This window comes from Rhopalosiphum padi, chromosome 4 (assembly GCF_020882245.1).
Source record: "Rhopalosiphum padi isolate XX-2018 chromosome 4, ASM2088224v1, whole genome shotgun sequence".
NCBI lineage: Eukaryota > Metazoa > Arthropoda > Insecta > Hemiptera > Aphididae > Rhopalosiphum > Rhopalosiphum padi.
Window position 1 is genome coordinate 35,191,148 of NC_083600.1, and position 16,457 is coordinate 35,207,604.

Here is a 16,457-nt window from a genome sequence, read left to right on the forward strand (position 1 = left end):
ATCCTACTCACCTATATGGCTACATACCTACAACCTAACAACAGTTTGACACCGACTTCAGTCTTATAAAACAGTGAATTAAATTCCCAACGCCCATAATCAAACTAACTGCCTCTCATATTCCTACCGGAACATATTTTAGCAACCAGTCCAATCGGCCACAGGCGAGCTCGATACCATAAAATATAATAATTTAAATAGATACTATTAATTTAGAATTTATTCGTTTTTTTAAAACATTTGGTTGTGTATAATATTATATTAAACTAAATTAATTTATAAATGGATATCGTTATAGTTCACTAGAACTTTTTAACTTACGTCTCACTTCATCATGTATAATAAGATTATAAAAGATAATATTATGTTTATGCATGATTTTTGTTATGTATATATTTCAATGTGTAACAATTTAAACTGACAATATTCGCTTTGAATCGTATCTGAACAATTTTACGACTTTTTCATTTTTTCAATATATTATAGGTACCAATGAACTGCACCATCAATCTAAGAAAACAAATATGATATCTTCGGGCACGTTGGATCGAAAACTTCGTTCAGCATCTCCCATGGTGATGTCGTCGTTACCGGCTCAAACCAGCTGCAAATTTCGGCTGGGACAGCAAGACGATTTCAAATCATCCTCCTCATACAGTTCCTATAGAGATTACCGACCCAGGTATATATATAACGTTAATGTGCTAATACGAGTATATTTTTCATATATGTATTAACGTGAAATAATTTTATATTTTTTAGTTCGAAATCATTCGCGAGGCTCAGTAAACGATGTTCGGCATCCGAAGGGTCAGCTAGTCTGTTAGACCTGACCCCTTCGCCATCTGAATCTACAATGATGACCGAAATGGAAACAGTGTTGAGAGACAGGGACCGTGAATTGAGGCACCTACGGCAAACGATGGAGCACAACGAGCAAGTTATCTTCAGAGTTTACCAAGAGAAGGAAAACGCTTGGGACAGGGAATTGCGGAGGATCAAAGCAATGGGCGATAATCGACTCAAAACGGCCGCGCAAAAGTCACTTAAGCTAGAACAAATGCTTATGATGCAGACGTACAAGGTAAATATATGCGTAATATACATATCAAGGTTTTTTAAATATTGATATTGGATAATAATAATTTTATCATACTATTTGATATATATCTATATTATTGTGTCATGAATATTAGTTGCAGGATGAAAAAAAAAAATTACAAGAAGAAAATGAACGCTTGGAGTCAGAGACGACGGATTTGAAAAAAGAAGTAGACGAATTGAAGGTGAGACTTGAAGAAACTGAATGGGGATTGTGTCAGAAATCTGGAGAACTTGCTCACGTAAAATCACAACTGAAAGATACTCAAGTAAGTAGACATTATATATATATATATATATATATGTATAAACAATAAACTTACCTACTATATAAGTATAAATACTAAAAATTATAAGAACATATATAGGTACCTACTTAGATCTCAAATATATCTTAATTCAGGGGTAACTGAGTTGAATTTTTTTGAATTTCGTAAATACATTTGAAAATAGGTATGCAATCAAATTTATAAAACTATAGAAATGGTTTATAATAATAATAATAAAAATTGCAACATTTAATTAATATATAAATTGTAATAAATTTTTTTATTATTGTAACTAAGATTAACTGTTTATTTAACTATCATACAGTCAAAGTAAATTAATCATAGTCAAATAACTAAAAAAATTAAGCTAATTTACTATATTAGGTACTTAAATACAATCAAAATTATTTGTAAAAAAAAACAAAGCTTAGAAGTGGCGATTGGGCCTTCAATCCGCTCTTTTTAGTGGCTTAATTAGGAATTTTCCTTGGGAAGGAATACATTTTTTTTAATAAAAGTTGTAAACTATATCACTTCCAAAAAAAAACCTGTAATTTAAACTAAGAACACAATTATCTATAATATTTTAAATGGATTAACTACTATTCAATTATAAATATTAATACAATATTAGTAAAATAAGGTTCTGGGGGATAACCTATCTCCTTAATTACGCCCCTGACTCTTTTTGGAGTAATGTCATAAATTTGTATAAATAATTTTACATACGATGTCGACGTATCACTATTATTTTATACTCAACGGTACCAATTTTCAGAGCGAACTTACGACAAAAGGTCATGAAGTGATCGCGTTGAAATCAGAAGTCAGAGACCTGTTACAAAAACTTGAATCAAAAGAACGTCGTATTAACGAACTCGAAGGGAGACGTCTTGAAGGACGTAACAGTGACAATGGCGGTGACGGCAATAATTGCAACAATGACCAATTGGCAGCAGACAAACTATGTTCGCTCGTCGGACGACTCAACGAACAAGTAAGTTGTTGGATCGTAAAGTTCCGTCTAGAACACTGTCGTCCGTATTGTAGGCACAATAATAATGTTTTTTAATTAATTTTATAGCATTTTCACTATTTTTAGTAACATGACGTGTTAGCAAATAGTAGTACTTATATAACACCTAAATAATAAAATAAATAAATAGGTGGTATTATAATCGCGTTTTGCTTGTGCGCAGGTGGAGAACGAGTTGAGCAAATCGAACAAGTTATTGTCTGGATGCTATAGTACAGAAGACCTGCAGTCGTTGTTACCGAAGAAGGACACGGAGGCGGACTCGCCATTGGAGAAATTCGGAGAACTGGAACGGCATACGGCAAAATTGATCCGAGTGCTTAACGAGGAACGGAAGAACTGGGATCAAGAAAGACTCAAGTGGTTCCAAGAGAAGGAGAAAGTGTTGTGTTACCAAAGGCAGCTTCAGATGAACTACGTGCAAATGTTCAGGAGGACGCAAGCGTTTGAGGCACAGATCGAGAACCTCACTGTGCAAATGAACGTATGCTCGGACCACTGCACCAGCGGCAAGAGCACTGCCCGAAAAACGGCTGCCGCTACAGTGAAGACCGTAAACGCCATTAAATTATAGACAGATTTAAGGACTTTTTTTTTTATTAAAAGTCCATCACATGGGAAGTTATATATATATTGTTGTGTGAAGTTTTTACCATTTATCATAGTTATTATTTCTTATTATGTTTATATTTTATTGTCAATTAATTTTGAAATTATGTATCATATTGGTAAGTATTCTTCTTTGTATAGTTGCAATATATACATATTATGAATACTTCGATAAGGCACATTAATCATTTTGTGTTATTAAAAGTGCAAATTGTAACACGATTACTGATTAGTACTTTTTACTATATACATTTTTACAAGTAATAAAAAATACTTTATTGTTATTCGTTGTTATTTAAATTATTCTCGATTTGTTTTAATTGTTTTGAAATTGAAGCAAAATTGAAAGTAATTCAAACTATACACTGGTAATTAATTTACCATTAATTAGGTGTATTAGTAATTTTACTTATTGATTAATAAAGCCAATAATGGTTTAGATGTTTAGAACAAAGTAAATTGCACAAAATGCCTCCAGCACAATAGGAATTTAATTGCCACATAAATATAATATTCTGACGAAGCTGTATAATATCGTATCGGGAAAAAAACAATGTTTACTTTAAAATTTAAATTAAATTATGCATAAAAAATATTTATATTATAGTTATCAACCCATAATTCATATAAATTATAATAAATTATAAAAATATATTGAATTGCCAATATAATTTATAAATATAAAATATTACCTATATTAATTATAACATTTATAAAATAAATTCTAACTAATTATTTAATATAATTTATATTATATTTAAATTAATTAAAAAGCAAATAATACTATATGTGTTACTAGAAAATAAAAAGTATATGTATACTAATAAATATATTAATTTATTTTCATCAAATTTTTCTAAAAAATCTTAAATTTATTTGTATAATAATATCAATTTGTCGATACTATAATAACAAATAACAATATAAGAAATTATAAAAAAAAATTCATTTGAACTACTAAAAAAAACAAGATAGAGAACAAGAGGGAAGGAGGAAGACTGCGGAAAAAATGAAAGATAACAGTGTCAAGGAACTATTAGAATAAACTGGAGTGGACTGGGAGCAGGATAGAAAAAGATGGAAGGAAGACTAAATAACCCATAAATGGCTAAAATAAAAAAAAATTATTGTGTTGAAATTTTTAATTATTCTTTAGTTTCATTTTCAAAATATTCAATAACATCTTTTCTAGTTGCGGAGATCACTATTTTATATAATTTACAATTTTGATTAGTTAAAGTTTGCATGTATTTTGAAAAAATGTTAAAATTGTTAACATCTATTGAACCATTCTGTGAAAATTCTGTCATTTGCTGCAAATTCTTCATATAAGCCTATTATAAGCTAACATAACAGTGCCTCTGCCTTCTCTGTCTGTTGTCTGTTCTAAATAAGCACAATATTTCCTCGTCATAAACAGGATCCACTAAGGTTTTATTTTCATAAATACTCCATAAAAAAAAAAGAAAATGATTTTAATTATTCAAAAATGACTTCTAATATGAAAGTGGGTCAAATTATTTATTATGGTTAAAATTACAAAAATTGGAGTATTTACAAAATTAATTTTTTATAAATAAATATAGAAATTTATTCTAAATTAGAGTTCTTTAAACTTTAAATAATTTTAAAAATATTTTAGATTTGAGCTATTTATATAAATTTTACATATTTTTTTCATGGCAATATAATTGAAATTCTAATACTAAATCCGATACAAAATATACAAACAGCAATTACTTAAAAAATATTGAAAAAAAATTTACTCAATTTTTTTATAAACTATAAAATTGGATATTTATTGAAAAATAAATAATTTTTTGAATAAAAATTTTTAGTTAGACTATTTGACTTTAAAAATTTAAAAATTAGTTTATAATAAATTACTTTTATATTATATAACTAATAGAAAAATAAAGTACTAGTTATTTTAATATACAATTAAATATTATAGATAATATAGCCATTGAAAATAAGTAGAGAGCTGTTCCCACTCAGAATACTTTTTAACATTCAATGATTGAGTTTAAATTTAGCAGAAATATTACTGAGATCAGTGAGATCGGTCCCCAATAATATGCGAAAACCTACAATAACACAGACCACAGTGACTATTACTGGTTAGTCTGGTTTTAATTATTTTTGTAAAATATATTTTCAAACATGTGACTTTTAAAACAATAATTTGATCATTGTACACATAACACATGTCACTTTTCTAATATTTTTTTTAAAAAAGAGCTATTGTTTGCACACATAAGTTATCAATGCATGTTTATTAAACATTTAAAAAAATAATAAACCAATGAAGTATCAATCAATACAGCCACAATCACATCGAGGTATGCATCCATCTAGGTATTTAGTACTGTTGAAATTAAAAGACAAAATGTTTTTCACAAATCAATCGTTAATATTATTCAAGAATCCAACTGCAGTAACTGCACGTGTAGTGTAAAACAGCTAATCAGCTATAATTCTAATTAGGAGAATGAATGGGACAGAACTTATTCCAATCACCCTGCGGCCATAACTAACGTGTGTCCTTACAAGTTACAGGACATATCTTAAATCAGTTAAATCGTACCTTAAACCGTGGGTAGTTCATTATTGTGATACAATCATATTACGTGCAGTGGCGTATATTGGGAGGGTTTTTGGAGTTCAAACCCTCCCCTGCAATGTACGGGCATTGATTTTGATTGTATAATTAATTGGAATTTAAGAATGGAGATTTTCTTTTAATCCTCCTGAAATTAACTTCTATATACGCCGAGTGCTAAACCACAGAATATAACAATCAGAATGGACACTGTTAAAAAATAAAAACTGACTAAACACAGATATATATATATATATATATATATATATATATATTCATGATATTATATATTTATATCTGACGTATTAATTGTACCACAGCTGAAGACAGAATAATAATAATTAATAATTCCGTCGTTCTGTGAATATGTACACCGTTTATCAGAATGACAGAACGAACCGACACTGGCGTCCACGGCACGGATATAGATATAGTATCTATATCCATGGTCCACGGCATCTTATCCGCTGATAATATGTTAACAACTCCACAGATATAGATAGTTTATTATCTATATCTGTTAACAACTGTTTAGCCGTTGTGGTTGTCGCATAGACATATTATGATAATATATCATAATATGTCTATGGGTTGTCGTGGTGCACCGGTTCATATGCGATTTGTAGTGCCGGTATCATACATTTATATTTCAGTAGGATATTATTATAGGCTATATGCCTGTATAGCAGATATACCATAATTATGCTCAGGTCCTGCTGTAATTCTATACTCATCTGGTATCTTGTGATTCGTCGTTTTGATACTCGTGGCTCTTTCGGCTGTTTGAAAACTTTTTTAACTTAGATATAACAATAGTTACACGGTTTTTGACTTCTGTGGTTAAATTTTCGTATCCGTTTGAATTCAAGTTCGTCCCACAAAAAATGGCGTCTGGATCTGAGTCTTTGAAGCGAAAGGCTCCGGGTCCGGATTCGTATATCGATGAAGTGTGGAAAAATACGAAAGGAGCGGTTGACTTGAAATTGGAGATGTCTAAGCCTATCAGAATATTTATGTCTCCGATAGAATGCGATCCAGCAACACACGATGAAAAATCAACACTGTCGTTTGCAGGTGTGTTTACAGTATAAGGAGTATGCTATGTATTTCAGATGATGACAGTTATTACAGATACTGCATTATCCGTTAATACAGTTTAAGGTGTTAACAATGCTGTGATTTTAGCCAAAAAACACAAAAAAATCAAATGTATAATATTAATTATTGTTTGTTTTAGAACTTTTGGACTTTAGTCTCGGTACTTTGACTGAATCACTTCATATAAACTTCATGGTCGAGCTCGGATGGCTTATTGCTCAATACATCATAACTAATCAAAAGTAATATGATAATAAATATTAATTATAAATAATTTATATAAACTTACTTAATTTCATTATTTGTTTATACAATAACAGCACTTTCACAATTTTTTAAGTTTTACCAAATTTATTTCGTAATTAGACTAATTTAAATCTACAAGTTTATAATAGCATTAATCATTATAAAAAAACAGATAAATATAACAGAGTAAGCTTTAAATTTGTTTTATGCATCAAGAATTCAAAACTAAAAATTGTAGATTATTTATTTTTGTATATTTTAGCATTTAAGATTTTTAATATTCTTCAAATTTGATTAATTTTGTATTTTTCAAAAATTTGTATTTTGAATAAAAATAGAAGAAAAAAAAACTTGAGATTAGATTATAAATTTTAAAAATTACTGTTGTTCATTTCATTCAATCATTTCTTTACACAAATTTATTTTATATTATTTTATTAATTTATTCATATACCTATTAATTATTAATTACTACATATATACAAATTTCTTTTACGTCTTTAAAATAAGATGTTAGATAATAATAATAAAAAAAATGTTTATACATTATTTTTATTTTTAGTGCTATTAAATAATATTGTTCAAAATAACAAAATTGTATGTTTATTCAATCTGTTAATGAGTAATTAAATATATATTATGTATTTAATGATAATGTTGATTGATATTTGTGTTAAAAGGTTATACCCATGTTCAGGGACGTACGCAGAAAAAAGTTTTGGGGGGTGTTTTTGAAAATCAGTTATTGAAAAGTAGAACTTTTTTTAATAAATATACAAAAAAAATTTATGAAAATTAGGTATACTTAAAATTCTTTTTTTAAATACAAACATTAATATAAAAAAATGAATATTGAAATTGAATAAGTAAATAACCATGAAAAAACCCAAGTATTTCGGGGGGTGTTTGAACACCCAAAACACCCCGCTGTGTATATCCCTGCTCGTGTTAAATCGTAAATTATATAGGTACTACACAATTTTAAATACGCATATGTATACACATAAAATGTTCCATAAAACAACATATTATCTTGTACAAACCCTTTTAAAATTTTTAAATCTTATCATTATATTACATATTTAATTATAGGTCACTTATAATCTATATTTCAGAGTTTAAATCTTAAAATACTGTACCAAACTGTAATTAACATTTAAGGAATAATTTTATATTCATAATACTTAAAATAAGATACGTTTGTACAATGTAATTTTAGTTTATGGTAATATTTATTTTTTAAGTAATTTTACATTATTATATTTTTTTCAGGGGGAAAAAAATTACACTTTTATATGAGCATTGTGATGAAGATTTAAGAAAATTAGATTCAAAAAATAAAATACCAAATATTAAACATAAAAAAATACTTAATAAAAATGCTTTTGGTCATCAGCATAGGTCAGTATTATTCTGTAAATATAAATTTATAAACATTGAACACTTACAATAATAAATTTTATTGTATTGTAAATTTTAGTAAGGTATCATTGTTTGCTTATTCTGATGGTAGTTTACGAGTTGTAGTTATGACTGCCAATTTATGTGAAGATGATTGGACCAAATACACTCAAGGGTAAGAAAAATTATTGTTGTTTTTGTTTTTTTATTAAATCATTGTAAATTTTAGGATTTGGGTTAGCCCAGCATTTCCATTAAAAAAGGAAGATAATAAGTCAGATGGTAATTCAAAAACTAATTTTAAAACAGATATTTTACGATATTTAAAATCTTATGATGAACAATTATTAAGTCAATGGATAGAAAAAGTTGAAAAAGTTGATTTCAGTGAAGCAAAGTAAAAACTAGAATATATTAAAAACTAAAATTATGAACAATAAATATTAAAAACTTTTTGTTGTGCAGTGTGTTTTTCATACCTAGTGTTCCAGGCAAGCACAAAGAACAGCTGTGGGGTCATTTATATTTACAAAGTATTTTGAAAAAACATGCTCATCTACCAATTCATGAACCATCAGATTGGCCTATAATAGCTCAATGTTCCTCTTTGGGGTCTTTGGGTACCACAGAAAACGAATGGTTGAAATCAGAGTTTATTAAAAGCCTATCAGCTTCTACCTATTGTGATACCACAAAAATAGATAATAAACCTATTCCTATTCCCTTCAACTTGGTTAGATAAACAATGAATGTAGTAGATATTTAACCTAAATAATGAATTTTACTTTATAGATTTACCCAACTGAGAAAAATGTTTTGAATAGTTGGAATGGACCTTTAGATGGTGCCTGTTTACCCTACAATAAGAACGTACACATCAAACAATTATGGCTTAAAAAATATATGTGGTAAATATTTTATAATTTTTTAAACAATTGGACCTTCTTACACATAGTCTCTATGTTGATACATTGTTTTTCAGCTTATGGGAGTCCTGTTTTCGAAAGCGATCAAAGGCCATGCCTCATTTAAAAACCTATTGCAGAATTTCATCATGTTGTACAAAAATGTCTTGGTTTTTGTTAACTAGCGCTAATTTATCAAAAGCTGCTTGGGGCAGAAAACTTAAGTCAAAAGATGAGAGTAACTACATAATGGCACAAGAAGCTGGAGTTTTGTTCTTGCCAAAATTTTTGGTAGTTATATATTTTTTAATCTTTGAAATGTTTTATTCTTCTAAATATTATGTATCTTATTTTTGCAGACTGGAACAGATACATTTTGTATAGATGAAACCAAACCAAATAAATCACTAGAATATTTCTCTTTACCTTTCGACTTGCCATTAGCTCAATACTCAGCTACTGACCAGCCTTGGACTGTATAAATAGGTATATAATAAATTGATTTTTAAACTTTTATTTAATGAAATAATGAATACTGTTACAAACGAATATACCTACTCATTTTTTATTTTATTTTTTTATGTACCTTGAAATATTAAATTAATGTTTTTAATATTCTTAATTTTGTATTCACTATAGAATAGTTTTTCAATTAAAAATTATTATTTATAGATATTTTTATTTAATTGTGTATAATTTAAAAATACAACATTTCCCAAATATGGTGTAATTAATTTTTAAATATGTAAAACATATTAAAATTATAATTATATTGTGTGTTTAAGGTTTAGATATAATTATTTTATTAATATAATCACAATATTGTAATACAGTGCCACTCAAAATAAAGATTATACAGTGTATTTTTTACTTATAAGTTTTTTTTTTTTTTATTCAGAAAATTTACAATCTATTTATACAATAAGTAAAAGCGATACCTATACATTAAATTTAAAAAAAAAACATGAAGCACATTAGGAGAAAAGCCATCCAGCGATGGAACCCTTTGATTGAATTATTAACTCAATATTACTGTAGCAAGTCACGGTACCAACGCCTCTTGAGGTGGCATGATGAGTTGTCAGGAAGAGTACATGATGATAGATGGAAGATAGATGATAGATGATTAAAATGGTGTTGAAGTTTGGATTGAAGCCTGTTATATTGTACTTTGATTAGTCAACTGTTAAATTTTTAAATTTTTGTATAATTTATATTAGTTATCATGAGCATAACTTGAAAGTTTATTAGGAGGGCAAATATTTAGTTATATATCAATATATTATTAATTATTATTATATTACTTACTCCTAATTTATTCTAGGGGAACAATGGCCTATGTTAGTTATGTTTTTTTTGTAAAACAAGTAACTTATAAATTAATTAATAATTATGTAAGTACCCAACCAGTATAAATTAAACAAAGTTTAACCATATATAAGTCATGAATAAATAGTTTATTTAATCACAGTTTAAATAGTAAATACTTAACCGTATATATAGAGCCTATATATTAACCTCAACTCCCTATAGAGAACATTTTTTAATTCCCCGTGGCTGTCCACTACATAGAGGTTTCACTGTACAATAATACTAAGTAGGGTACTTCTGTGTTATCTTGACTACCCAAATATTTCCAAGACTACCTGTTAGAATCATCTGGGTTATCTCGACTATCTCCGTATAGGAATCTATTATAAAATGTTCCTATTACCAGTATTACCTATATAATATTTAAAATATTGATAGAAATATTTTTCCCAAAACTATAAAGCTGCAGCTATCTGACTCTAATATGCTCTGTACTCTGTTTGAATGCCTTGCCGCCTTGGTGATATCACTATAACATATTATTTTGTGCCTTTGTGGCCGTATTCAGTGGTTTTCAAACTAGGTACGGCGAGATATCGTTCAAAAAATTAAATAACGCCAAAAACAAAACAAAATGATCTTAAAAATTGTATTTATCTAACTTAGTGTTTTAATGTAAAAATAAAATAACCACGAAAGACGTAAAAAAAATGATGTGCCCTGAAATGTATGCAAGAGACCAGTGTTTAAAAAAATGTTGAAAACCACTGATGTAAATCGTGCATGGATCTTATACCCCTATTCGTGATACTTTTTCAAAAATGAACAATGAACGTTTGACACAAAGTGTCTGAAGTGGGTATAGGCAACAGGCATTGACTTTAACGTTCACACAGTGCATCAGTATTCAGTGCAAAATACGAAGTAAAACGGAACTAAATGTGTTAATAATAAATTAAAATATAATAATTGTTATAATGTTTGTAAAACAATTTTCCGGTGTCTCCGCAATAAACAATGTAAAAAAATTTGTTAATAAATATGAAGCTGAGATCGATTCAGATTTAAAATTTATAATCGGTTGGTATACCGTAAACATGGACCATAATGTACACGCGTTTATTTTATACCAAACATCGCGTGAGGATTCTGCTGCATCAATCCTCTTACTTTCGAAATGTGATTTCGACCCGCTAAAACAACAAAGAAAACCACACATTCTAGATTTTGTGTACACAATCCGATCTAGGCGAAAAAGAGGATATGCTGCTAAACTTATTGCAAAAGCTCAAGCCAACTTTCAATTTACGGTATTCTGCAAGAATGATGAAACATCCAAAATGTTTGCAAATTTGAAATGTATAAAAAATGATACTTTATCTGATTCGACTAATTTAAGTGTATTCCGCTGGGACATTTGTGAAAACAAATAAATTATAAAATTTTTTTTTAATTGTAGTAGAAATGTATTAGTTAATTTTATTTTCCCCAATAAGAATTTGACTATCTAGTTAGTAGTGTCTGAACTTGAAAATTATGACAATGGTTGGTTACTTGGTTATTTGTACATGGTTTTATTAAATTCAGATATACTTAATTGCAGTAGCATAGCCAGGGAAGCTGCACTCCCCCCCCACCATCACCCGAAATGTTAAGAAAATTATTTTAATTTTTAATGGTCTATGAAAATTGCAAAGAAAAAACTTAAATTGTATTTCACAAAAATTGATCAGCCCCCCCCTCCGAAAAAAATCCTGGCTACGCCACTGCTTAATTGCAAAGTTCTAATTGTTGACACAATATTTTTCTTTATTGAATATTTTTTTCATATACATTTTCTCATTTAAATAAAATTTAAATTTAGAAAATAATTAGCTATAATTGAAGTAATATTTTCAAATGAATTAAAATTAAATTTTGTTTTGATGGTTATAGCAATATAGCCTATAGGTATATATGTAATTTGGCATGATTTAAAACCTAACTGTCGTACATGAACTATTCAAATCCAATATTGGTTTATGAAAAGTTTTATTTTAAACACACATATCTAACTCTGATAACTACCTATTTTTGTAGCAAAAGGTAACTTTTTTTAAAATAATATAGTATAGTATGTACCTAATCAAATAAATATCTATAAAAATGTATGTATTCGACTAGGAGCTGTCAAACTGCCACTGTATTAGACATTAATATGGGGGAAAACTTACAACATAATAGACACATTTTCTCAGGAAATTTAATGAATTTAATATAGGTATTTCGAAGACTGAAAGAGTTATCTTATAAGAAAATTAGAAAGTACTAATTGTACATATTATTATTATTACTATACAGAAAACACAGCTAAAGATAAACAGTAAAGCAACTAACATATTGATTTTAATAAAATAAATAAATAATTATACCTGAAACACACTAGTAAATTAAAAAAATAATTAAATAATAATTTTATTACGAGATTACAATTTTAATGATCAGTATTATTAGTTCATTAAAAACCAGACATAAAATGTAAAAAAAATGTTTAAGTAATATGTTTTTTGGCCATAGTGTCATCATTACATTATATTTAATTTGTAACATAAAATAGCAGTTTAGCATAATTAGTGCATAGGTTAATACAAAAAATAAATAAATACAGGGAAAACGTGTGATAAATTGGATTGGAATACATTAGTAACTTAAAAAATGTTGTAACTATTTAAATGTGGCCCGAGGAGTTGTTAGTAGCTTTAAACATGCACTGTAAGGTGAAATTATGCCCATATAAAGTTTTATCTTTTATATGTCAATACATACCTAGGGGTTTTTAATATTATGAATATAATGTTTATTAAACATAAAATTAGCAGTTGAAGAAATGTTTCAAATATAATTTTAATTTTATATTTTCAAAATTATATTATTTTCTAGTGTTTATTTATTATTTATATTTAAATCTGTGTATGTTAGCAGGATAATTTTGTTGTTGTTTTTAAATGGAAGTTTTACTCCATACGTGGCAAAATATGCAACTATTCATCCAAAATATCTTTAGTTAGTAACATTACTGCCAAGAAGCAAAGAAGCATTTAATTTTCTTGTATTTAGTATAGTGTAATCTCACTGCCTATACATCTTTTATGACAGTGAATTTAGCATATCATAAAAATGCACAACGAACAAAAAAATACTAATACTTATTTTTATTTAAAATAAAAACAAAATATTTAGCTTATAAAATAAAAATAATATCTTTTAGTAATAGTACAATATACATAATTAATAGTCTAATAAGGAAGAACACCTTTTTAAATATTTAAAAACTCAGATTTTGATGAATGTTGCCTTTAATAGTTTAATTTCATTCAATTAATAAATTGTATCAGTAGGTAATATAATCTGTAAAATTCCCATTAGTTTTATTGAATAGCCTGTAAATTATATCTAATAATTAATACATTTAAAATCTTGTTTACAACTTAGGTAAATCAAAAATAATATATTTAACAAATTAATAGATTGAATATTCTTAAACTTACTATTATGTATAAGTAATAAAATGTCACCAGAATATTGGATAAATGATAATGTAGTGCTTCTTGGTGTAACTAACACATTTCTAAGTATTAAAACTCCAATATTGGTGTGTTACTATCTTTAATAATAATTAATATAGTTATTACTTATTATATTTAATAGATGAACACGTTTTTAAATATTTCATGTTTTTAGGCAATATGTTTTTAATTCTTAGTAATTTTAATGATTAATATGATTTAATCATTATTAATTTTCAAACAAATCAAGTACTTAATAACAATAACAGTATAATAATAATATTAAAATATGATTATATATTATATTGATTAGGTATAAGAATGTTTTTTTTTTTTTGAACATTTATAGTTTAAGACGTTTAAGTAATTTATCTTGCATGTATTATTGAGATATGATAAAAAAATTGTGTCAAATTAGTGTCAATCTCAAATCTCAATAGTCAATGTGTCATCAATGGATGACTTTTTTCATTAAAATCATTCATGATCTTTTTTTTTCTCTGAACCCATATGCTTATTGTGTTATATACTTATATAATATAGATTGTATATTTTTATAGAAATAATAAAATTATTCCAACTTGATTAACTTCATTAGACTAATTTCTTTAGTACCCAATGGGCAATAAAAAACATTAAAAACAACCTCGCGATGTTTGTTTTAAGTTTGTGTATGGCCAACTCGTTTTTAACCGACAGGGGTAATTGGACGTATTACGTAAAATTATATAATGTGTAATCTATTAAGGAAATTTAACTATTATTTAGTATTAACCGAACAATTCCATATTGTATGCCATATGGTATGAGAATAATTAATTGACAATTATTGATTTATTTAAAAAATAAATTCAATAGATAAATTCACAATTATTTTAATGGCCAGAGTATACGGGTTTGACTTAAATTAAGGATCTTTTTTTATATACTTATTTTTTCATTTATACTCTATTCCAAATAAGAACAGGCTTCGACGGCAACCAGTTTACGTCGGGCACATCCGTTTGTCCTTACCTACCAGCTGCTGGTACGACAAGTTGGCCGCCGAAGCCTGTTCTTATTTGGAATAGAGTATAGTTGTGTAACAGATCTCGACAACACTTATACTTCAAGCGTCTTAGGCCTTTAGGGATTACCAGGTATTGGAATAGAGATTTAGTTTTTTTATTAGAGCCTATAGAGGGTTAGTATGTCCGGCTAGACGATTAATGGTTATGAAATCTTTTATAAAAGCATATTTCGCTTCTTCGTTTATGGTAGTTATTTATATAAGACAGGTAAAACAAACAAACAAAAAAAAAATAACCACGGAAAACAATGACAACAATTCTTAATTTTTAAGCATACACAAACATACACTGAATATTCGCCCTCTTCGAATACTGATAGTTGGTAGTAATATTGTACCCAGAGAAGGGATCTATCATCTATGGAGTATTGGAGTCTTAACATTGTAAACCTCAACAAAATTTTTGTTAAAGTAATAAATTATGAATAATACATTATTTATGTTTTATTTTATTCACACAAAATTTTTAAGAAAAAATGATAAGGCTCCCCTTCATAAAATAAAATCCCTACAACTCAATTTTTTAAAAGCTAATTACAAAATTATTTATAATTAATTAAAAACATATAGATTTTAATAAAACAAAATAAATCATTAATAAACACGTCACAAATTTTAATTTATAGAATATGTATTGTGACATTGTGTTTATAAATGATATGGTACCTATTTTGTTTTATCAAAATCTATGTTATTAATTAATTATAAATAATTTTGTAATTAGCTTTTAAACAATTGAAGTGTAAGGATTTTTTTGCTCGGGGATTTTTATTCCGGGATTCGTTGATTTAGTTGCATTAGTTGCATATCGATTTTCACCATTGATGATTGAGTATTTGACTCATTAGTCATTGAGTGCTATAACTACAACTATAATAGACATTCAAATTCTTGGCTTTCATAAATACATTTTCAAAACAAATCTGCCAAAGTGCCAAATTATCGGACGATATTATTAATGGTATACTGGTATCATCACAGAATAATTTATTCTATGGTATAGTTTGCTATTCTGTGGTTTAATATTTAGGGTTAGTTTATCAAGAAGAGTTATCTTATCTTTATTTTAAATCGTCTTCGTGATTCGTGATATCCACAATCGACATTGGCGACATTCAAGGTTTATAGGTAAACTTTTCCACCGGATCGTGTTTACTTCAGTATGTAGTAAATAGTAATTATTATATAATATAGTGCTTTACACTGTGTTGTGCAACATACAGAAAAGTTTGAAGTTTAGTGATTAGACAATTTTGTAGTCACTA

At 27.4% G+C, this 16,457-nt stretch overlaps 3 protein-coding genes across 4 annotated transcripts in view; all 3 read left to right on the forward strand.

Moving 5' to 3' along the window:
• The window catches only part of LOC132930083 (leucine zipper putative tumor suppressor 2 homolog), a 46,651-nt gene extending 43,352 nt beyond the window's left edge, over positions 1 to 3,299 (forward strand). The window contains exons 4-8 of one of the 2 annotated variants that reach the window (XM_060995751.1): positions 487 to 682; positions 763 to 1,084; positions 1,197 to 1,370; positions 2,149 to 2,367; positions 2,570 to 3,299. In XM_060995751.1, coding sequence (XP_060851734.1) covers positions 487 to 682; positions 763 to 1,084; positions 1,197 to 1,370; positions 2,149 to 2,367; positions 2,570 to 2,980 — 1,322 coding nt within the window. In that variant the 3' untranslated portion in view covers positions 2,981 to 3,299. The remainder of the gene's footprint in view (positions 1 to 486; positions 683 to 762; positions 1,085 to 1,196; positions 1,371 to 2,148; positions 2,368 to 2,569) is intronic. The other variant, XM_060995752.1, reaches the window with a different exon arrangement.
• A 2,890-nt stretch (positions 3,300 to 6,189) lies between these two features.
• LOC132930359 (probable tyrosyl-DNA phosphodiesterase) lies at positions 6,190 to 10,144 on the forward strand. Its single transcript, XM_060996190.1, has 9 exons — positions 6,190 to 6,691; positions 6,855 to 6,957; positions 8,234 to 8,362; positions 8,442 to 8,537; positions 8,592 to 8,759; positions 8,828 to 9,095; positions 9,155 to 9,270; positions 9,345 to 9,558; positions 9,627 to 10,144. Exons 1-9 carry the CDS (start codon positions 6,502 to 6,504, stop codon positions 9,747 to 9,749), a joined length of 1,407 nt encoding a protein of 468 aa, XP_060852173.1. The 5' UTR covers positions 6,190 to 6,501; the 3' UTR covers positions 9,750 to 10,144.
• A 1,206-nt stretch (positions 10,145 to 11,350) lies between these two features.
• LOC132929368 (uncharacterized) lies at positions 11,351 to 12,031 on the forward strand. The gene has a single exon (XM_060994685.1). It carries the CDS (start codon positions 11,556 to 11,558, stop codon positions 12,009 to 12,011), a length of 456 nt encoding a protein of 151 aa, XP_060850668.1. The 5' UTR covers positions 11,351 to 11,555; the 3' UTR covers positions 12,012 to 12,031.
• The last annotated feature ends 4,426 nt before the right edge of the window (positions 12,032 to 16,457 follow it).